The sequence below is a fragment of the Centruroides vittatus genome, unplaced genomic scaffold (genome assembly GCF_030686945.1).
Source record: "Centruroides vittatus isolate TY-2023 unplaced genomic scaffold, ASM3068694v2 contig_1477, whole genome shotgun sequence".
In the NCBI taxonomy this organism is placed as follows: Eukaryota; Metazoa; Arthropoda; class Arachnida; order Scorpiones; family Buthidae; genus Centruroides; species Centruroides vittatus.
Window position 1 is genome coordinate 686,219 of NW_027120916.1, and position 23,382 is coordinate 709,600.

Below are 23,382 nucleotides of genomic sequence, written 5' to 3' on the forward strand. Positions count from 1 at the left end.
GGATGGCCGAGCGGTAAAGGTGGCAGTCTACCGCTCTGGGGGACCCGGGATCGAATCCGAACGGGTCGAATAATCCCCAGGAATTTTTCGGGGGGGTGGTCCGTTCGGATATGTCGGGCCCCGTCCCTCACCACCCGGTCGCCCCATTGTGGGCCTGGCCGAACCCATAATGGGCCTACTAAAAAAGGCCCTCTTAGTGCCCACAGGGCGGAAAGAGTTAAAAAAAAAAAAAAAAAAAACCTTCGTACTATTTACTGTTTTTTTTTTTTTAACTTTTCTACCCTGTTGCCTATTATGGGTTTGGCGCCCAGAATTGTGAGGCTCTGGATAGGTCCGAACCTCACTGAAATTCGCGTTAAAATCATTTATTTTTAAGGACACTTTTTTTAGAGAAAAAAACAGAAGTTAGAAATAGTTTTTCTTTTCCTTAATGAAAACGACGCAAAATTTTAAACAATAGAACAATGGAAAAACGAAGTTCGACTATCTCCGGATGGAAATCGAATAAAAGCGGTAAAAGTGTCAATCTGCCATTCTGGAGAAAAGTCCGAAATGTCAATAACTTTTTGTATAAACTTCGATTTTGACCTCTCCCGTGCCCGAAAGGTTTCGAATTGTCACCAGGTGACGAGGAGAGACCAATCGGAAAGTGGAATCGAAGGAAATCGGATAAAACCTGAAAATTCAAGGACGCGGCGGCTTTTTCCGAAAGTTCCAAATGACGGATCTATTGTCGTGTGTGTGTCTCGTGCCCATCTTCGTCTCCGTCTTCCGACCTCAAATCGACATCTTTCCATCAACGGAAGTCGACCGCATCGTCCCGGAGTCGTCGAGACGTCGAGGGAACTGGCCATTCGCGAATCAGAAGTACAGTCAAACCTGTTTTTATGCGGGGGATAGGGACCGCATTAAAAAAAACGCATTAAAAAAATCTCACGAAACTTCACGAACGGCTGTAAATAATAGTTTTCGCAACACAATTAAAAAAATAATTTTTTATGCGGTCAACAGGGACCGCATAAAAAAGTCTCACATAGAAAATAACTCAAAACCGTACGAAATAGAATTTATTGATAACAGATGTCAGCACTTGACTGCATCGTCTGGTCTATCGTCTGTTTTACATATTTTTGTCCAGGTGGTGTTTTGTTGACTTAAAAAGTAAATTATTTCATTTTTCGCATATTCATGCAATAATATTACTATAATAAGTGCATTTATGCTATAATAAGTTTATTTAGCTATAATAAGTCAACGTGAGACATACGAATCGCACGAAACTAGTCGCCAACTATACCGCACAAATAAAAAATCGCACAAAAAAACCGCATAAATTAAAAATTCGCATTAAAAAAATCGCACATAAAAAGAGCGCATAAAAACAGGTTTGACTGTATTTGATTTTTTTAACACTCCTTCAAAATGGGACTATGTTGGAAAGGAGAGGAAGACCCAGAGACCGCTGCCGACGTAGAACTTCCAAGATTGAGGAAATCTTGTAAGCTTCTTTCGTATCAAATAAACGGTTTCTTGTAACTGTAGAGTCTGTCTCAGTGCCGATCGCCCACATACGACCTTTCGCGACCGCTCGACCCTCTTGATATTTTTGCACCCTGTCGGCAACCCTACACTATCAACGGTAATTATACAGTTTAAGGGAATATCAGTTCTTTTAATCATTAAGTTTTAAAAAGAAGGTATATTTAATAGATATTCAGAAACACGTAACATTTTCCCGGGCGATCCGTATATAAAGTGTTATAAACAAAAAATCATATGACTACGTACCGATTGTGCCCCGCTCGAGACGCCATTGCTTAAGCTTGTTTTCGTCGCGGGGCGGCACATTGGACGGCGGATGCGTACGAAGTGTGTCACGTGACATTTCTCGATGCCGTCCGGCCACGTGACTACTCTCTCTCCTTGCATCTAACGTGTTCCTGATAACTTATTCTTCTCGCTTCAGTTATATTTATTTACATCACGACAATAGACATCTTATGTTGCATCTGACTAATTTTTATCACCATAATATCAATATATATCGTGATAGAATTATCGTCGTTAACGAGCGGGTTTATCTTTGTTGTTTCATATATTTATTCATTATTTATTATTATTATTATTATTATTAAGTTATTATTATTATCTGTCAAATTTCCAGGACTTGTGTGACACACTTGTGACTGCATGGTATACCATTTTTGTACGTTTCCAGCATCTCATTGAAGCCATGCCTAGGGGCCGTCCATAAATTAAGTAAGGTATTTTGGGGTGGGTGGGGGACAAGGATTTCTTACGATTTTTTACTCAGGGGTAGGGGATAATAGATCTCGTCTTACGTAATATTCTTATTTTTATATTTTGATCTTGTTGAGTGGTGGAGTTTTGAATTTGGCTTCAATTTGGCGGTTTCTATAAGAACGCTCGTTGTACCAATGCAAGAAAAGACAACCCATCCGGTTCCTGGAGGTAGCCCCTCATGACACGCGATCTAATCCGGGCCATGCGCGATATTATTATACTACCTACATCGACTCCTGGTCTACTAGTCTTAGACAAAAAGGTCGGGATCACCTTCGGCCTTTTGTTCTCTGGCGATATTCATACGCCTCGTCTCGCTATGCCGAAACCCTCTTGGCCCGCCTTCGAACCGATACAGCCCGTTAAACGGGTTTCTTTATTCCAGAGGTCTCTGTGTCTCTCTCGACTGCCCGAACTGTGGCGCTCCGGAAACATCCTGCATTTTTGGCATCCTCCAAAATATTAGGAGGCCCGTCAAGACCTCGGCCGCACTTTATCAATAGATCTAACAGTAGTCCGAACCTCACTCCTATTTACTGGGCTCACGTCGACCTTCCTACTCGTCAGCACGTCGTTTCGTTTCGTTTCGTTTAGTCTGCTATAGAGACTTGACTGATAGAGGAGGATGATGATCGCACAGCGACCGCTCGTCAGCACGTGGAAGCTTTAGAACGTTTTATATATCGTTCGAACCGCTTCGTATAATCGTTAAGCGCCGTACATCGGAGAAAAGGCCAACAGGCCAAAATCTCCATATAAACTGGAATAAAGAAGAATAATGCCATCTCGTGTGACGTGATAGAATAATAACGCTAGTAGATTCACGCTCTACACATTTTTTATCATGGAAGAAAGGCAGTCTGGTGGTTTCTCTCTATTTTGTTTTGTTTTGTATGACATTTCTGTTTACACGTGTAGTAGCTAGTCAAAGTTTTTTGCTTCCTTTTATGAAAATTAATATAAAAATGAATATTATGACGTTGATTAATGATAGTAATAATGAAAAGACTGTTAATAATTAAAAAATAAAGTTCTTAAAATGAATTGTTCATTCAAATTCATTAAATTTTTATATTTTTAAATTTGTTCACATAAAGTCTTTATAAATAATAGTACATAATAATTAACTAATTAATAATTATATATTTTGAACCTAAGATTTTTAGGGTTTCATAAAAATTTTTTTTTTTTGTTAATCATGCCTAAATATTACCTAAGATAGGGAAGGGGAGGGGGAATCAAAGAAAATATTACGGTTTCTTACACAGGGGTGGGTGGGCGGAGGTCTAGAATGATCGAAATCACCCTTACGTAATTTATGGACGGCCCCCTAGGCAAATTCAGGCTAATTTGAAGATTAAAGGATACTCGACAGTCATTAAGTAGTGTGCCTAGTAAATCAGTATATAAAAATTCTCTTGGAAATTTCTTAGCAGACAAGCTTCTAATTAATTGTATCATAAAAATATTTTATTCTTTTAGTAATTTTTACTCATATTTACCAGAAATTACGTAATGAAACTTTAATTGCATTTTTCTTGAAACAAAAACAAAACGTCGTTATATTTCATTACGAACTTCCATCAATTAAGATGGATCAGTTCTATTAAATTATTTTATTTAAATGAGGTGAATCAATCATTCGCGGAATCATTTTCTTTAAGCTTTATCTATCAAAATAATGTGTAAAGTATCAGCTTATATTAATTATACATATATTTTAAATTAGTAAAAAATTCATCAAAATAAAAATGTACCTTTTTTTCAGCAAATAACCATTTTATCAAATTTTTGTTTAGAATTTTATTTTTATTTGATTTTTTCGATTTTATTACTAATAAGACATAATAAATAAATAAATAAATACAGTCAAGCCTGCTAAACAGTGCATCGGATAAAGGAGCAGTTCGCTTAAGAGAGCACACTCCCATGTTTCTGATTTTCTCCCATGTTTTACATTAGCGGAAGTCCCGTTAACAGAACGCAGGATGATAGAGCAGTCAGCTTGTGGAGAACACTGGTCTAAAGAAGATTTATGAGGATCTATCTTTAACCTTGCGGTACTGTACATGGGTACACGACACTAATGAAAAATAAATGATAACATTTTGTATATATAAAATTTTTTATTCTTTCAAATATTCTTCTTTTTCTTCTATTTCCAGCATCATAAATTCAATATTTTTTATTACATGATGCCTGTCTTTTTTGTTTAAATTCCTAAGTCTGACATTTAGACTTTTACAAAAAAAGTCTATTCTGTCTTCTTCTTTAGTTTCGGTCAGAAGTTTGGATGTTTCATTGAAGGTTTTCAATGCAACATCCAACATGTCTTCACTTTTTTTCGATGTTTTCTGCTTTTTTTTACAGGGGCTTTCAGGCATCTCAGATGTCTCATCTCTATAATATAATATAATATAATCTCAGCAGTTGTTATTATCTATTACAATTATTTGTTATAAATTTAAAATATTGTACAATTTCACTTACATTTCACAAAAAGATTCTGTTGTATCAGAAATGTTGATACCTGCACTCTCAATCTGTTGGCTGATTTGGTTCGTCATTTCCTATAGTGCTGTTAAAATAATTTGACATCATTATTTCTTGATAAATGATTACTACACTAAAATTTTATTTAATGGTTTTTTTAAGTAATGCACTATTTTAATATTTTAAAAAAATCACTGATTATTCAAATCTATGTTTGAACTAAGAAATTAAAATACTAACCATTGCAAACTACTACTATTATCAGTTTTATTAATATCTTAAATAAATTATAAATTAATTGTAACTTATAATCATCATACCTGTCTGCCTGTAGTACAACAGATCCGAGAAATCCATCAATGTACTTAAATAAACTCCAATTCGTGAAGTATACTTCCGAAGTACTTGCGCCACTCACGTGGCTCTCGCGCATTTTTCTCCTCTCCTTTGTATATCTATCTCTAAGGTTTTTCCACCTTTTTTCGGCATCATCCCCTAACAACATTCGGTAAATTTAATAAAATTAGTAATTACATTAGTAAATTTAAAATATAAAACGTGTTATAGTTTCGAACTAATGTTAAATCAGTACTCACCGCTAATTCCGAACTGCTCGCCAATTGCAGTCCATATTGTTTTTTTTAATGTTGTATCTTTGAAATCTGTACATTTTTTGTCATACAGACACGGATATTTTCGAACTGTTTCAATAAAATATTCGTTATTAAACATGACACGCTGTCTCTTCGTACTGACCGCCATAGTTTGAATGACCATGTGATCTCTGACGACATTGCTAAACGGTTTTCCTATTGGTCTAATTTTTACCGTGCCGCTTTCCGTCGCGGCAAAAGTTGAAAATTTTCAACTTCGTATTCCGTCGACGTCGACGGCAAAAGTGACGTCATCTTGCCGTTCCGTCAACCGTTTCCGTATGTGGGTACCAGGCTTAATACGGCATCCGTACCCGTGTCGTCCGTGACGTCACTCTCGACGCGAGACGCGTTATCACTCCAACTGCCGTCGAAATTAGTTTATTTCATAATACAGTACACGTTTCGTTTACCTTTAATTATTACTTTATTATTACTCTCTTCTCGAATTGTCGGTTTATTTTTCTCTTCACTACTCTACCTGTATCGTGCGTGCCGGCCGCTTCTCACGCCCTTCCGGCGTGCGGTGGCCTTTTTCCGGCCAAAATCCCTGCGTGCGTTTCCGCGCCACTGCAAGTACAAAAGTTCTTTTATTGAAATTAAGTAAACAATCTATAGATGTACTTCTCACATCGACTACGTATTGCTTGCGAGAATCCGTACGATCTGGACCATCGGGGGAACGATACGCTTGTATCGTTTCTTTGTAGGAATCGAGTTTTTCTAGGCTGGCTATTTGATGGCTTTTGCAATTTGATGGTAAAAAACCATTGATTTTTTATAAAGTTTGTTTAATACAAACAAAGCACCAACTTTGTATTGATTGGATTCACTACAAATTTACTTAATTAGGTGTCTATTTATCAATTTTTTTCTTTCTTTTTTTTGTAATCTTTGCTGTCTTCTTTTCTTCTGGCAATGCATCTGTAAATTTTCCAACTGAAGCTGTTGAAACTTTAGCTATTGCCAATGCCTTTGTTAACTAAAAATAAAAAAATAGTATATATACTTAATTAGTAAAAACAATGATTTAAAAATTTCATATATTTAATTAGTATTAAGTAATAAACTATTAAAGAAACAATATTGCCCAATTTTAATTAGGTTATGATTATTGGGATGGATTTGTGTGTGATTAGATATTTATTATTAATATGAAGATAATGGTTCTAATCACACACAAATCCAGCCCAATAACATTTCTGTCAAAAATAAACAAAATCGAGTACATTAATATTAATATGAAGTTAAGTATATTATACTTTTAAAAAATTAAAACTTAGATAAACTTTAGGATTAGAATGACAAACAGGTTTGAAGCTAGAGTAATTCAATAAATGTTTATTTAATGTTATAATTATTTTATAGTTAATACACGTTTTGTTATTGAGGAATTTTTAAAATGTGAAGAGAAAATAAATACTCAGGAATAATCCATTTAAACTAACTATGTTGGTAATAAATAATTTAAAAAATTAAAGAATGCATATGCTTAACACTGAAGTGATATCTAAAAATATATTTTCAATGAGAAAATATAAAAAAAGTGTCTTTTAGGATAGTTTTCTCATTCAAATTCTCTATGCATTTGTCTTAGTTATAATTAACAGTAAAATTTGTTTCCTAAATCCCCTTCTATGACCTCTCAAATGGAAAAATGATGGATAATTTTCACTGCCACACAAAGGAAAAAAAAAATGCTTAACTCTGATGAATGTGTACATTACATCTTGCAAGTTTTAAATGTGTTTTTGTTTATATTAACCTCTTGTCATTCATATTAATTGTAGTTTATGTATTGGTATGTCATTAGGTCGTCATCATGTATGCCAAACAATTTATGAAAAATGATGTGATTATATTTTTTCCCATGGACTTGCTTCCTTGTCCAGAGATGACACATCTTTTGAACATGTCACCAGGAACCTAATGAAAAAAAATTGGACACAAACTTTAAAATTTCCAAAAAAGGGCAAGAGTAGTGAGGGGAGGACCCCAAAATAAAAGAATGGAATTGACGATGACAGGAGTGTTCGTCAATCATCTCGAGTCGGTTAGAGTCAAGGTCCGCTATCCCATTGGTATTAAGGTTTGCTATCTCGTCAGAATTCAAGTTCTTCTGCTGAAATATTGCACAAAAAAATTTTATGGAGAGTTAGTTAGGTGTCACCCAGTGCAATCTGCAGCCTAGTAGTATTGCCAGAAATTGTTTAAACTCACACAAAGTGATATGTATTCTCATTAAGCTTCGTACATAACCTAAACAATTAAAATGAATACAGTAGCTCTGATTATAAAATATTTCTTTATAACTATTTACGAAAGTCATAGGTGACAGTTACCTTTTTAACAAATATATTTAGTATTTCTAAGTTAAAAATTTATTTAAAAAAAAAATAAAATTCAAACACTTACTTCGATCTTATTCTCTTTTTCACTAGGCATAACATCAACACCTAAAATTAATACAAATTTTTTTCATTTTACAGAATCAAAATATAAATCATAAAAGTTATAATTATATTATAAACTAATTCATTATTTAATAAATAGTTTATATTTGCAACAATTTAAGATCCTATGAAATTCATTAATAATAAAATACATTTTTTGTCCATAGTAGTAGTAGTAGTAGTAACAGCAACTGAAAATTAATAATTAAATGTGTGACATTTTAAAATTTCAAAAAAAAATCCAAAGAAATTGGTTTGGAAACTTAACTATATCTGCAAATATTGTCTAATCATTAATACTATATGTGTGAAATGATTCATAAGTTCATTAATTAGTATTTAGTAGCTACAATTAATATTTGGTTTATTAATAATCAGTAAGTTTATTAAAAGAAAAACAAAACATAAAGATAATATTAAAGAAAATAAAGAATTTTTAAAAGATTTCTTTAATGCTTTCTTAATACAAGGTCGATAGACTTCAGTGCACTGAAATCAATTTGTACACTGAATTGTGCTACCAGGTTTTTCTCTCTGATGTTAATACTTCTACTAGTTGTGAATGATCAAAGTCATATATATTATTTTATATTAATACATTGTTCTCCTTCTGTAACAAGTGCAACTGTATGCTGTATGAAAATTTTACTTTTCATCATCAAAAAACTGTTCTTAGAACATTATACAGTCAAACCTGTTTTTATGCGCTCTTTTTATGTGCGATTTTTTTAATGCGAATTTTTAATTTATGCGGTTTTTTTTGTGCGATTTTTTATTTGTGCGGTATAGTTGGCGACTAGTTTCGTGCGATTCGTCATGTCTCACGTTGACTTATTATAGCTAAATAAACTTATTATAGCATAAATGCACTTATTATAGTAATATTATTGCATGAATATGCGAAAAATGAAATAATTTACTTTTTAAGTCAACAAAACACCACGTGGACAAAAATATGTAAAACAGACGATAGACCAGACGATGCAGTCAAGTGCTGACATCTGTTGTCAATAAATTCTATTTCGTACGGTTTTGAGTTATTTTCTATGTGAGACTTTTTTTATGCGGTCCCTGTTGACCGCATAAAAAAAATATTTTTTAATTGTGTTGCGAAAACTATTTTTTACAGCCATTCGTGAAGTTTCGTGAGATTTTTTTTAATGCGTCTTTTTTAATGCTGTCCCTATCCCCCGCATAAAAACAGGTTTGACTGTATTCTAAAAATATAAAATTTATATTGAATTTTCTTTATTTTACTTAATGAGTTTTAACAATACAAATGAAAAAATTTACTCATCAAAAGTATTAAAAATAAAGAGATTTTGACTTCTTTATGAAACTCTTTCTTTTTTATAAAATAATTTCAAAACGATAAATACATATTCAATATGTATACAATAAGAAATCATAAAGTATCAATTATTAATTTACAAATTACCTTTAAACTTCTGGGATCTAGCAATATTTTTTAATCTTTTAAACTCATTTTTTGCTTTTCTTTCTTTTTTCTCTTCCTTCTTTTTACCAAAGTAATCAATATTAGGATCTATAAATTAAATAAAGAACATTAAATATATATATATATATATAATAATAATAATAAAAATATATAATTCTTTTTTTACATCATACCTGCATTCTCAGGAATCTCAATGACCCAGTCATTGGAAGTATTATCTTTACTTTTGTATCCCCATCGAGGTTTCCATTCCTACGAATAAAAATTATTAGAATTGTTTGTAGAGTACTAATTATTATATTTTGATAGTGTTGCTTTAAATATTGGAAACTTCCACAACTATCCAATGCATATGGGTAAATTTAAAATTTTGAAATGAGTTTATATATGAGAAGATCAAAAGATCAAATAAAAATTATATTCCTAAGTTATCAATCATCACAAATGACAACTGTCAAATGGTGAAACATCAAATCTGAGAAATCATTCAATAACTATGAACTGAACTAACTTAATGTAGGAATGGAATATATTCTCAAAGTGTTCTTTTGATGGTAATATTAAAATTCTAATTTCTAATTGTTTGATGACAATTTTACAGATAAATTCTGGATTTCATTTGTAAAACCTAAATAAGTCAATAAACATAAATATCCTATTAAAAACATGTAAATTATACAGTGGGTGATTGGTTAACGAACAGTTTGGATAGCGAACTAACACTTTTGTGAAAGATTTTTATAATTGAACAACGAACGCTTCACTGAACATATATAAAAAGAAGCGACGGAAAATAATGAATACAGATTAGTTTTCCCTTGTCTTCAGATAACAATTCGAAACCTTTTGGAGCGCGGGAGACGTCGACATCGACTCTCAACCCGATACTGATGGGATAGGGTTTCCCTGAAGTTTAAAAAAATTTTATGTAACTTTTAATAATTTTCTGAAATATTTAAGACTTACTTTTGCAGTTTCATCCCAAACTAATTTCTCTTTTTTCCTTTTATTAATTCCTTTCTTCTTAGCATATTCTTTCCATTTAGTTAATGGTTTTGGTTTTGGAAGCTAGAATACATTAAAATTAATGGATACAATGAATAACAACTTAAAGCTTAAATTTACACAACTATATATTTATTTATTATTTAATTACTAATGTATAAAAATAATAAAATAAATTTCACTTTTTCTAAATGAAAAATTCTTGGAGATAAATTAATACCATCTTAAAATTGAAGAATGATCTAATAATATCCAATATTGTAATTTCCATATTTAAAAAAAAAACTAAATATAATTTTACATACATTATACTTTATAAGTAAGAAAATAAATTACATTTTATTCATCATATTAAAGAGAAAGTAGAAAAATTCATATAACTTACTGGCTTCTCTCTTGGAAGTCTTGTTGTTGGATCTGGTAACTGTAACAAAATTAAATCATTTTATTATCTCATATTGTAATTATGCAACAAAAACTTTCTGAGAGAATACTATCCTGATTAAGAATCATAACACCGATATTTAATTTTATAATTATTATCAAATTAACTGAAGAGAAAGTTAATGTATAATTGCATAGTTTGCATTAAATTTAAGACACGAAACTGAAACCATGGCCTAACTACACATTCTAGAAGATTAATGTGAAAATCTTTGTCTACTATTTATCAAGTTACAAGACTCTTTGTATTATATTTTGTTCTGTTTTATTTTATATTATTGTTATTTTACTATTTTTTCTAGAGAAAATCAGCACAGCCGGACATATCACACTGGGATTCCATTTGAGGTGGACCCGAATGCGAGCTCCTGACCTTGCTCTGGATTTGACCGGACAATTCTCTTAAAAGTGAAGGGACAAAGACCCCCAGAAAATTTTTTGAGGTCTCTCAACCAAGTTGAAAGACAGCTAGAGTTCCCCTGAAAGGTGTTGTGTGCATGATTACATCCAGATTCGAACAGTAGTCATCTGATCGTTGAGACCAGCATCTAGAGCTGGTGGTCACTTTCACTGAAGTGGCCCATCTCCAACTTAAGGAAACTGGGCTCAAAAAACGGCTATAAGGTGACTTTTGGACAAACCCAGACATGTTCTAACTAAAAAGGCAGAAAAAAAAGACCATTTGATCTGGAACAGATCGTCAACCCTTCTGTACATCACTAATAATATTTGGCAACACTAACATGATGTGAATCAGTTATCTATCATTATGAGTCTGGCATAGTACAAATATTTTTCTGTATTTTGGTTTAATAAAGCATCGAAATAGGTACATAATTATTACTATTATTTTTTTACCTACATATTACATATTTTATTTTAGAATTTATTAGTTAATTTAATTGAAGCAGCTGCTTATTGGTCCAAAATGGATTGGTCCCAATGAGTCTCAATGAAGCAGAATCAACTGTATTTAAGAATTGGTATTTGATATATATCAAACATTTTTGATATATATATATATATCTTTAAAAGAGTATCTTTTAAAGATATAAGAAATCATTACATAATAAATAAAGTTTTTGTTATAAAAAAGTACTTACTTTGACAACAACAGCATCTTCATATCTCTCAGTTGGTAACTATAAAAAAAAATTTTTAAATTAAAATATTTTGAAAACAAATTTTACTGATATTAGATTATTAGTAGTTATCTCAAATTTATAAATTTGCCTATCACAGCATTTTTAAAGTTGCAAAATGTTTAAAATTTAAATATGCAGATTGATACTGTAATAGAGGGTCAGTCCAATCTACATTGTTGTGTTTCATGACAAATTGTTGTCACACATCACTGACATTAAGTAAACATTATTATGTCAAATGATAATGCCATGGTTAAATAATGGAGAAGTCTTCTTGTACTAAAATGAACAATTCTAATTTTTAAGATAATACAGGCAGTCCTCTACTTACGAACATTTGACTTACAAACTTTCGAACTTACGAACAAAGCCGACAGATGGCGGGTTAAAGTGCAGTTGGTTATTTTTTATGTATAGTCAAGTTTATTTTTAAAGTTTTACGTTAAAACATTTACAGTACATACATATGTACATTTGTAGTTGTTTTAAATGAGTAATTTTAATAAATAATGTACTGTACGTGTGATTAATTTGAATTTATTCTTCCCTTTAACAATCTTAATTCAACATTATTCAAGTAGCCTAAACATTACATAATTGTAAAAACAACGTTGTATTTGAGTTTTTGCGCCAAATATAGTCTTTTCAAGTTACGAACTTTTCGACTTGCAAACGGATTAAGTTCGTAAGTACAGGACTTACTGTATTTCAATTATCTGTGCAAGAATTTTTTAAAAAACAAAATTAAGATTTGAAATAATTACTGACATTTTATAATAAGGGATCATAAAGGGCAACCACTCCCCTAACCACTCAAGTTCCCCACAAAAATATAAGAGTCTCAGTTAGTTAGTTGAAGACACTAAAGAAAAAATAACACTGATATCTCCAACAATATTAAATGTAATGAAATAAACAAAATATATAAATTGTGAAATTGTGGCTACCAGATACTGCATTGTGGCATAGACTTATGGCTTTAAAATGGTCATTTGCCCTGAAGTGTTAGTAGAGTGTCAAGAGCTTGTGAAGTGATTGTAGAAATAAAAGGAAACGGAAAAAATTTCCTTATAAAGAAAAAATTCATGTATTAGTTTTATGTAACTGTACATTTTAAATATATACCAATGTGGAAAACTAATTTTATTTTCAGAATTACAGTGAAACCTCGCTTGACAAGCACCTCACACAACGAGTATTTTGCATAACAAGCAAAAAAAAATTGTAAAAATCTGCCTCGCTTAACGAGTGATGTTTCATATAACAAGTGATGAAGAGAGAGGAAGTCCCAAATTGTGTGCATGCAGCATGCTCTATCAGTCTGTGTTTAGAACTCATTCTGCTAGCATCATAGTGTCGCTTGTGATCACGTATTTTTCCAAACTTGTGTTCACACACATTACTTATGAACATCAACAACCATAGCCTGTTATATAATAAACACACCAAATGATATACCAAATTCTTGGGTCATTAAATTTAATGACCGATTCCAAATTAAATTTTAGAAATGTCTGAATTAAAAATTAACTATTTATAATTATTAAATTTAATACGAGATGGAAACGTAACTGCCTACCTCTAGTCAAATTAATTAATTTCTAATATTTAATTATAGCCTTTACATAACTCAAGAATTTGGCAATATCAAATATCATTTAAAGTGTTTATCAAACATATTAGCTGTGATTTTTTTTTTGTTTCTGCAAATTGAATTCTCATTTCAGGATGGTTCATTCCGCACTAGAAGAAATGATGACGACGATTCACCTTAACAGTGTATATTGTACAATTTTTTTTTTTTTAATAAACATTATACATAAAACATTTGAGCATTTTTTTGGAGTAAAACGCATTATTGTATTTTACATTAATTTCTACGAGAAAAATTGTTTCGCTTAACGAGTGTTTTGCATTAGGAGTAAGACTCTGGAACGAATTATGCTCGTTAAGCGAGGTTCCACTGTACATAATTTACGATATTTACTAGATGGCTTCCAGTAGACAATTTATAGTGAATATTGTAAATTGTAACAGTACAGTAAAGCCTCGATTTAACAAACTAATTCAAGGCAAGGGGTGTCCATTAAAGCTGAAAGTTTTCTATATAATAAAGTAGGCTTTCCGAATGCATGTGTTAAAAAATTGACAAATAAACTAATTTGTCAATCTGTTTCTACTTATTCACTTAAAAAAGTACAACTGCTGAATTTGTTTAATTTAAATTAATGTATGTATGAGAAGTTTAATTTCACAGAAAAGTTTTCTATACGTATTATTGCTTATGTACTCACCATAGTTCTAAGACTGTAATAAACAAGTGTATGGTCTAAATCAAAATAAATAAAAAGATTTTAGAAAATGCACTTTAACTGTATTTAACTAAACAAATAAACAATGTTCTTAAGAGCAACAACTCTTAAATTTGAAAAAAAAGTAATAATAATAATAATAATAATAACCAGTTAATTTAAACACACACAAAAAGCACTTTAAAATTAAATGAATGTTGGAAATTTTGTCTGTTAAATCTGATGCTATTAAATTGAGGTTTTACTGTAATATATTCAATAGATATATTCACAGTATCTTCAGCTCTGATATGATTCTCTTAAAAGTCAGCAGTTGCACTTTTTTAAGTGAAATTATATTTGCATTTATTGACCTAAGTAACGTTATTTATGTCTGTATTCTGATAATAGCATGAGCCAAACTGTGGAATAATAAGTTATAAAGTTACAGGTCTCCAAGGCAAATTACTTTGGAAATCTTTAGGTGAGGTGCTATAATAAACTCTGGTATTTTTGAATAAAAAGCATCAAAAACACAAGTATTATCCTCATCAAGCTAGTTAAAATATGACTTACCTCCCAAATTTTATTTATTAAAAGTTGAGTATTGTCTCTAGCCAGTGATATAATATAATTATCGGTGTCATTCCTAAAGAAAAATAAATATATAAATACGTAATTTATTTAATAGTATATTTGAAAAACCAAAACTATAAAATAAATTGTTAATTTACAACCAAGATAACATTCTATTATATAAATGTATTAATATTATATTTGTATCTTTCAAAGAACTGAATAAAAATAAAGTGTATAACTGAAATGTATTTAAGTCAAGATGTACTACAACGGGACAGATCTAACAGTTTTTTTCAAAGAGAAATTCGTAGTATTATAGCATATGTTTTAGTTTGCTGCAATGCAACTTGCATGCAAATTTTGCATACAAATTTCATAACACAATTTTTTAAACTCTTACCTTTTCAGAACCTTGCAAACAGTTAAAACACAGTTAGAATGAACAACTTCCCTAACTTTTGCAACAATTTCTCTGTTTTAGATGTTAATGGTCAGCCTGAATGTGGATCAACTTCAGTTGAAGTTCAATCATCTTTGAAATGTTTCCACCATTTGTATGTTTGAGTCCAGTCTAATGATTCAGTCCCAAATGCTGTTTTTAAGATTTGAAATGTGTCCGTAAAGGATTTTCCCACTTTAACACATAATTTCACACAGATTCACTCATTTTAAACACAATAAAAATTGTGAACACATGTAATACTTGTTGATATAAACAGGCATAGCATGATGAATAAGCAATATATTGCTTTGCAGTTTTCACTAGAATACTTACCAATGTTGCCACTATACAGAAGTATGATACACATTTTGTTAGCAATACTTGATGGCAGGCAAATTGGAAACTTTTGGGAATTTACCAGACAGACCTTGTATAATGAAGTTTACACACTAATTCAGATGAACACATCTGTATATAATGTTAAATGTATATACTTTATATATAAAATATTTAGCTTAAAATCATCAAGGCACTTTTCTCTACGAAAAAAACGCTGCACCAGGAATTGATAAATCATCCACAAAATATTTGTTGTGAATAGTCCATATTGGGAACTCAGGTAAAGCCCTTGGAACAATCGAGCTGATATGAACAGGAAGCCAATAGGGCAGCAAAGCAATGAGATTTAGCAGAAGAGGACACTTTCACGAGGCGTTGAGTAAAGGGGAAGCAAAGTGAGCATGGAAATGCTGAGTTGAGCAAAAAAAAGCAAAGTGGGTGGAAGGAGGTTTGACTCCCATACAGGGTTGAGTAAGATGCAAAGCAAGTTGAGGTTGGGCTAAAATGGGAGCAGGGAGAGGATGGGCCAAAAAAATTGCCCACAAGGGTTGAGTGAACACAACAAAGCAAACAGGGAATTTGTAAGGAACTGAGTCCGAGCGTTATTTTTATTTTATTATTATTTTTTGTTTTATTATATTTTGTTTGGGGCTTATATTTATTTAGGATGAAGGTTCCCCACCACTCTCTTATTAGTAACGAAAAAAGAAGATAAACCAACTCATGAAAGAAACAAGCACCGTAGGAAAAATCTCGTGCACTTGCGCTGCCCAGCGGAAGTAAACGGTCTGCAGAAAAAAAAATGGAGGGGGGAATCCCCACACTTACTAGCAAAGAACTTACTAAACCATAATAACATCCCAGAAAATTGTGCTAAATACTTTGTAAACAGTTTATAAGCTTTTGTCGAAAAATTAAAGCTGCCAGAAAGAAACTTAATGTTAGAAAACTAAGTATGTAAATAAGGGGAGTAACCCAGCTGAGTTGTGACGTCACCTCACAGCATAAAACCAGCACGTCAACTGAAGAAAGCGAGGTGAATTCCAGAGCGAGGTGATTTCTGGTTGAAGTCCAGATTGCGAATTAGGTGATCCAAGGTGTTAAAGAGGAATTTGATTGATGATAGTGAAAAGATTGAGAAAACAGGTTCCTAATATAGTGAGGTGACAGATAGACGTTTAGTTTGTAAGAGATTCTGTTCATAGTTCCTAAGTATTTGATTTGTCGAATTTTCAAAGGGGAATTAATATTAAGTTAAGCTAAGTAGCTGAGTTTATTGTCGGGTTGACTTGTTGATTTTCGTTAATAACTTTTGTTGTAGATTATAGACAATTGTACATAGTAAATTCTATTTACTAATTAAATATATTTGAAACTTTTACTTTGACTTGATATTTGTCATTATTCTTACTAATTCTTTTCGGTGCACACGTAAAAGTCCTGGTCTGGCAAACTAATCTCGAATCAGCGTAAAGTACCTGTTAGATTAACGGAAGTTTACCGGCCGCAGTTAGTGTCGGTTCCCTAAGATACTAAAAATAGTACTTTACAAATTGAGCAAAGGAAGCAAAGTGGGCAGAAGAAGTGAAGCAAGTAGGAAAAGATTAAGCCAAGGGAAGTGTCCTGCAAGGGCTAAGCAAAAAGAATAAAGCAAATAGAATGGTTGGCTGTTTATCTATAAATTATATTATTATTCATATATCCATTGATTTGTTGATGATAAAACTAAATTTTTGAAAAAAAAATTATGTATATGTAAGAATCTGAACTTTAACAAAAATTGGTCGTCAATGTTGTCATACTTATTTGATAATTGTTGTCATCTACTACCTGAGAAAATCTCCACTTATATTTTCTTGACAGCGAAAACAATGCATTCCCATGATCTGCTGACCTCTTGGCTGGGGACAATATCTGCTAATATTGTAATTCATGGCCCAAGAGTCAGTCGCTGCCTAATTCTTCCTGAGGCAAAAAGTCGCCACCTGGTCCCTAACACTAGTCATAGCCCATTCCTCTAGAACTAAGTCTTCAAAATTTCCTGTGTCTGTGCCAAATTGTACTCGATCAGATTTCATCCTCGACTAACAATGCTGGTGAGGACGAACCTTCCTGACTGTCTTGACCCAGACTTTCCTGATCCTGAACTTCTGTTAATCTTCCAGAATGATAACAGACTTCTTAGTCTCAACAAGAGGATGTCCACGAGGTGATGATAGCTTAACTCAAGGTATTTATTTACTCACAAACTAATGTATCTCTCTCTCTCTCGAGAAATGCAAAGTATCTAGACCTATTTTAACATGATTTATTATAACTCGTTTAACGATATATGATACATGTATTTTCCTTTGAAAATAAATGGTTGTTTTGTTAACCTGGTCTCTGCATGAGTCACTTCCTGATTGTTACCTCGCGGTCTCCATCCCGAACCCAATCGTCACTTACACGGCCACTCGCATGACCTACTTTCTAATCCAAACCAATTTGCCACCACGGTTTCTGTGTCAATCGGGACATGGTGGTGTCATTCCTGACAGGGGATCAAAGAGGTGCCAATCCTTCAGTCACATATAGATCAAACATGTTAAATAGAATATTAGAACTTTACTCTGTAAATTTTATGAAATAAATATCGATGAATTTTGCCAAGTGTCTTTAAATTCACCAAGTTGTGACATCAAACAAAACAAGAAATAGAAAACATGGTTTCAACAAAACTAATAAAAAGAATCTTTGGACATTTAACAGTATTGACATGGTTATGATACTCATTTGTGCCAGTAAATATAGGTGGCATATGAGTCAACCAAAATGGCTGCCACAAAGGGTATAGCGTGCATGACAACAAACGAGAGTTACTTGTGTGTTGTTTTTTTAATAACTTTTCTCTCTGTAGTCAAAACATTTTATCTGCATTTGTGTCTGACATTAATCCTAGTTGATTTCGTAGTTGTTTAAATCACAATGATTACACTTTGTGACATTTTAGAATATGTGGGTGATCGAAAAATAAGTCTTATAGAAAAAGAGGAAATGCTAAAACTGATAACTTCATATCCGTCCACTCTTTCTCAGCAGATAATTCACTTCAGTTTCACCACATCCAATTTCGCTAAGCTTAAAATTCTTAAAAGCTAATATTATGTTGTTGTGTCGTTTGTCAACATTTTATCTATGTTCTCGGAGACATACCACCAGGTTTCTTCTGTCACACCCACACAATCTTTTTCAACTTTTAACTGTTAATTTTCAAATGGTATTTTATATACCCCAGCTTTCTTTTCCTTTTTTATGCTGTCTTTATCATTCCATAGCAAGTTATAGATATTGGGTGCTCTTTTATAGACCATTCTCGAGTTATTATAAGAACAAGAGCATTAGATACAATGTCGACGAACGACACAACAACACAATATTAGCAGTTATGGCACAGACCGAAGGAGCAATTGTAAAATGGGAAGAGGCTAAAGTCATTAAAACAGTGCACTATCCATCCATTGCATTGGAGATGGAAAAGGTGGAAATTTATAAAAGTAAAATGAAAAACAGTTGCTTAAATGCTAGGGATGCTAATGCACTTCCAACAGCATGGAAATATATAATAGAAAAAAAAAATGGGGATTAAAAATCCTTAAATCATGTTTCTTTCTAGTTAGCTTTGTTTTCTATGTTTTATTTGTTTATTTATTTATTTTATTTACTAGATGAACCCGGCCATGCATTGTTGTCGCTCAAAATGTATCTATTATAAATGTATAACACTCCCTGTGAGAGTGGGGGGAATTTCGAAAAATCCCTTCTTAGTGTACATTCTCTTGACATATTCTATTAAAATGCAAAAAACCACATCTAAAATAGTATAAGAGAAGCAAACTTCTTCACAATCAGCCTTAATCCTGTCCCTTTCCTTCTACCTCTCCCTCTCCCTCTCGAAGGAATTTCGAAAAATCTCTTTTTATTGTAGTACATTCTCTTGACGTACCCTATTAAAACACAATCAAAAAACAATGCAAAAAACCGCAACTAAAATAGTATAATAGAAGCTGAGTTCGTCACGTTAAGTCTTAATCCTGTCCCTCTCCCCCACGGGGGGAATTTAGACATCTATATAATATAAAAACACGTGTGTATTTGAATGCAACATTGTGTCAAAATTTCAAAGCAACTGGTTAAGAATTTTCCAAGATTTAAGATTTTGAACAAACAAACATTTACATTTTTATTTATATAGATTTAATATACACACTTCTTTCAATTTATTTTAAAGTAAATTATTTTTTTAAATTTTAAATATGTAAAATATTTGAAAACGGTACGTTCCATTTTGGAACATTTATAATATTAAACCTGACGATGGCCTATATTACAGAGGTTGAACACTTTCTAATTCTAACAGATCACAGACTTTATACCCATAACAGCCACCATTATGTAGTTCATGCTAATATCACTAGGTGTCAGATCTATCATTGGCACAAGTGAATAAGGGCAAATGAGCTAAAAAATACTTGTTTTTAAAATGATAAATTGTGATATGTTATAGTCTTTGAATCTTGGTACCATTATCACTACAAGAAATCCTCGTTAATTCAAACTTGGATAGTTCTAAATCCCATTAGTTTGTAACTACTTTTGTCCTGGCCGGGGATATAGATATTGCATGTTAAGGAATTTGGTTACTTCACAATACGGCTACTTCATAATTTGAAGTGAAAATTCTGTCTGAACTGTAATATGCATATGTTAACTCATTCATTTACATTGAAGTGCCTCTATACTGTAAGAGAACAACAGACCAAGAACAACTGTAATTGAGTCAATATGACTGCTTTTACAGTAAGACACTTTCAGGTGTCACCTTACATATAGACTACCCCTTTCTCTCTTATTTCATAAAATACGGCTAGTTCTGAGATTTCAAGATTGGACTACAAAGTAACAAAGTAGATTGAGATATTTTTAGGGCTCTAGACCAGTGATTTCCAAATGTTTTTGAGCCACCGCCCCTTGGTTCCATAAAGTTATATCCAACATCCCCTAACAAAACCCCAATGCCTTCTAACTCATCTTCCCTTGTGTGAGAAAGGATTGGAAATATTCTTAGAAAAACTTTTCTATGAACCTCATACTTTTGTGTTCTTACTGTACATTGTTCTACACATCTAGAAACCATTAAATGCAATGTCTCTTCTTACCTATTTTAAAAAAGGGAAAGGTTGTCAGTGGCCCCAACCTTTGCCTATGGTCACCTTCCGGACCTGCCTTCCACTTGCTTCTTTTCACTCCCCCGTAGATTTCTTCACTGTCCAATAGAGCCCACTTTGGTAACCACTGCTCTAGATTATTACATTTGAGCAACTTACTACTTTTTGGGCCAATTTAAAAATAATTTGGGCTATATTTTGAGGAATTCCACTTTACTTTTTATAAAACCTGTATCTAGTAACCTGTGTGACTTGTGAAGTTCTCACCACACGTTTGCTGTTTACTTGAAGTTTGTTTATATTATTATTAGAGAGGTTGCAGCCGAAGTTTTCAATGCAAAACGTGTATGTCGGACGTTCGGCGCCGCCATCCTGAAAACCTAGAAGTTTGACAATGGCATTTGGAATGTCGAGCACGATTCCACTGACATTCCAAATGCCATTGTCAAACTTCTAGGCTTACAGGATGGCGGTGCCAAACGTCCAACGTACACGTTTTTGTGTTGAAAACGTCCACTGCAATCTTGCTATTATTGTTGTTAATTATCAATTAATGAAAACAGCATTCTGTATAAGTGGCCATATTTCATTTGCTTAATAAATTACATCAGTTACATGGTATTTGGCATATTGTACAGAAATATGTAAATCTCGGATAATTCAAAACTCGGTTAAAGTATGCCTAGGTAACCCCAACGGTGGCACTTCTGTTAGGTTAGGTTATATTAGATTAACTATATTTTTAGTAGACGTTTCCTTATTTTTCTTTTGTTCAATAACTAGTGATGTTTAGCACACGGTGGCCTGCCGGCGGCTCCCCTCCGGGAGGTCAGTCGGGAGCACGAACAGTCAGAAGCGCAGTCATAGTGCCGCCATTGGGGTTATCTAGGTATACTTTGACCCAAAACTCATATATTTCATCCCCTGAATTCTGAAGTAAGAAGGATTTCCTGTATACACATCTGTTTCTGCTTGTTATGGAAACCAAAACCTGTTAATTTTGTTAATTGGGAACATTTTCAATATTGTAATATGAAACTTTAAAACAAAACAAAAAATAAATACATTTTTGTGTATGTTGGTATAAAAGTATTTGATTTATTCACCCAATTTTGATGGTGACAAAACAAGAGCTGAGTGTACTTCAAAGACATAGTTAAGTGTAAGATATCGAAAGAAGAATGAAGATTTTTAGAAAGTTATTTATCGATAATCAAACGGTGTTACAAATTTATATAATCTATGTTAATTTTACCTTAATTTCTGTAAATTAACGGGATTTTTATCGCTTCCTAGTATGTTGCCAATATCAAATTCTAATTCGATAGCTTTTTCAACAGAAATATTTCTCACATTATCTTCTTGAAGCAGAATTTTACTCACGATATCGGCCATGTTACACACGTGGTTAAGGTTAAATTTATAGAGAACTAAATTAGCAAATTATTTTTTAATAAACCGCCTAAAAATAGCCAACGTCAAAATTACCGTATTACCAAATAAACAATCCTTATTAATTATAAAAATTAAATATTAACTACAATTAGTTAATATTTAATTTTTATTTCATCTGTAAAAGTATTTATAGATGACTACCAACCTTCGTACTATTTACTGTTTTTTTTTTTTTTTTTTAACTTTTCTACCCTGTTGCCTATTATGGGTTCGGCGCCCAGAATTGTGAGGCTCTGGATAGGTCCGAACCTCACTGAAATTCGCGTTAAAATCATTTATTTTTAAGGACACTTTTTTTAGAGAAAAAAACAGAAGTTAGAAATAGTTTTTCTTTTTCTTAATGAAAATGACGCAAAATTTTAAACAATAGAACAATGAAAAAACGAAGTTCGACTATCTCCGGATGGAAAGCGGCCGGATGGCCGAGCGGTCAAGGTTACCAGCCTACCGCCCTGGGGGACCCGGGATCGAATCCAGACGGGTCGAGAAATCCCCAGGAATTTTTCGGGGGGTGGTTCGTCCGGATATGTCGGTCCCCGTCCTTCACCACCCGGCCGCCCCATTGTGGGCCTGGCCGAACCCATAATGGGCTTGCTATAAGAGGCCCTCTTAGTGCCCACTGGGCGGAAAGAGTTACAAAAAAAAAAAAAAAAAAAAAAAAAAAAATCTCCGGATGGAAATCAAATTAAAGCGGTAAAAGTGTCAATCTGCCCTTGTGGAGAGAGGTGCGGAATCTCAATAACTTTTTGTATAAACTTCGATTTTGACCTCTCCCGTGCCCGAAAGGTTTCGAATTGTCACCAGGTGACGAGGAAAGACCAATCGGAAAGTGGAGTCGAAGGAAATCGGATAAAACCTGAAAATTCAAGGACGCGTCGGCTTTTTCCGAAAGTTTCAAATGACGGATCTATTGTCGCGTGTGTGTCTCGTGCCCATCTTCGTCTCCGTCTTCCGACCTCGGATCGACATTTTTCATCAACGGAAGTCGACCGCATCGTCCCGGAGTCGTCGAGACGTCGAGGGAACCGGCCATTCGCGAATCAGAAGTATTTGATTTTTTTAACACTCCTTCAAAATGGGACTATGTTGGAAAGGAGAGGAAGACCCAGAGAC

At 32.8% G+C, this 23,382-nt stretch overlaps 2 protein-coding genes across 2 annotated transcripts; both read right to left on the reverse strand.

Moving 5' to 3' along the window:
- Positions 1 to 4,462: 4,462 nt before the first annotated feature.
- On the reverse strand, positions 4,463 to 5,758 carry LOC136968502 (transcription factor Adf-1-like). Its single transcript, XM_067262479.1, has 4 exons — positions 5,394 to 5,758; positions 5,118 to 5,292; positions 4,795 to 4,882; positions 4,463 to 4,702 (listed from the first exon to the last, which is right to left on the reverse strand). Exons 1-3 carry the CDS (start codon positions 5,572 to 5,574, stop codon positions 4,843 to 4,845), a joined length of 396 nt encoding a protein of 131 aa, XP_067118580.1. The 5' UTR covers positions 5,575 to 5,758; the 3' UTR covers positions 4,463 to 4,702; positions 4,795 to 4,842.
- Positions 5,759 to 6,231: 473 nt separating this feature from the next.
- Positions 6,232 to 22,230, reverse strand: LOC136968501 (ribosome biogenesis regulatory protein homolog). The gene is made up of 9 exons (XM_067262478.1): positions 22,070 to 22,230; positions 14,824 to 14,896; positions 11,915 to 11,953; positions 10,753 to 10,791; positions 10,329 to 10,430; positions 9,536 to 9,614; positions 9,342 to 9,449; positions 7,866 to 7,906; positions 6,232 to 6,432 (listed from the first exon to the last, which is right to left on the reverse strand). Exons 1-9 carry the CDS (start codon positions 22,207 to 22,209, stop codon positions 6,307 to 6,309), a joined length of 747 nt encoding a protein of 248 aa, XP_067118579.1. The 5' UTR covers positions 22,210 to 22,230; the 3' UTR covers positions 6,232 to 6,306.
- Between the last annotated feature and the right edge of the window lie 1,152 nt (positions 22,231 to 23,382).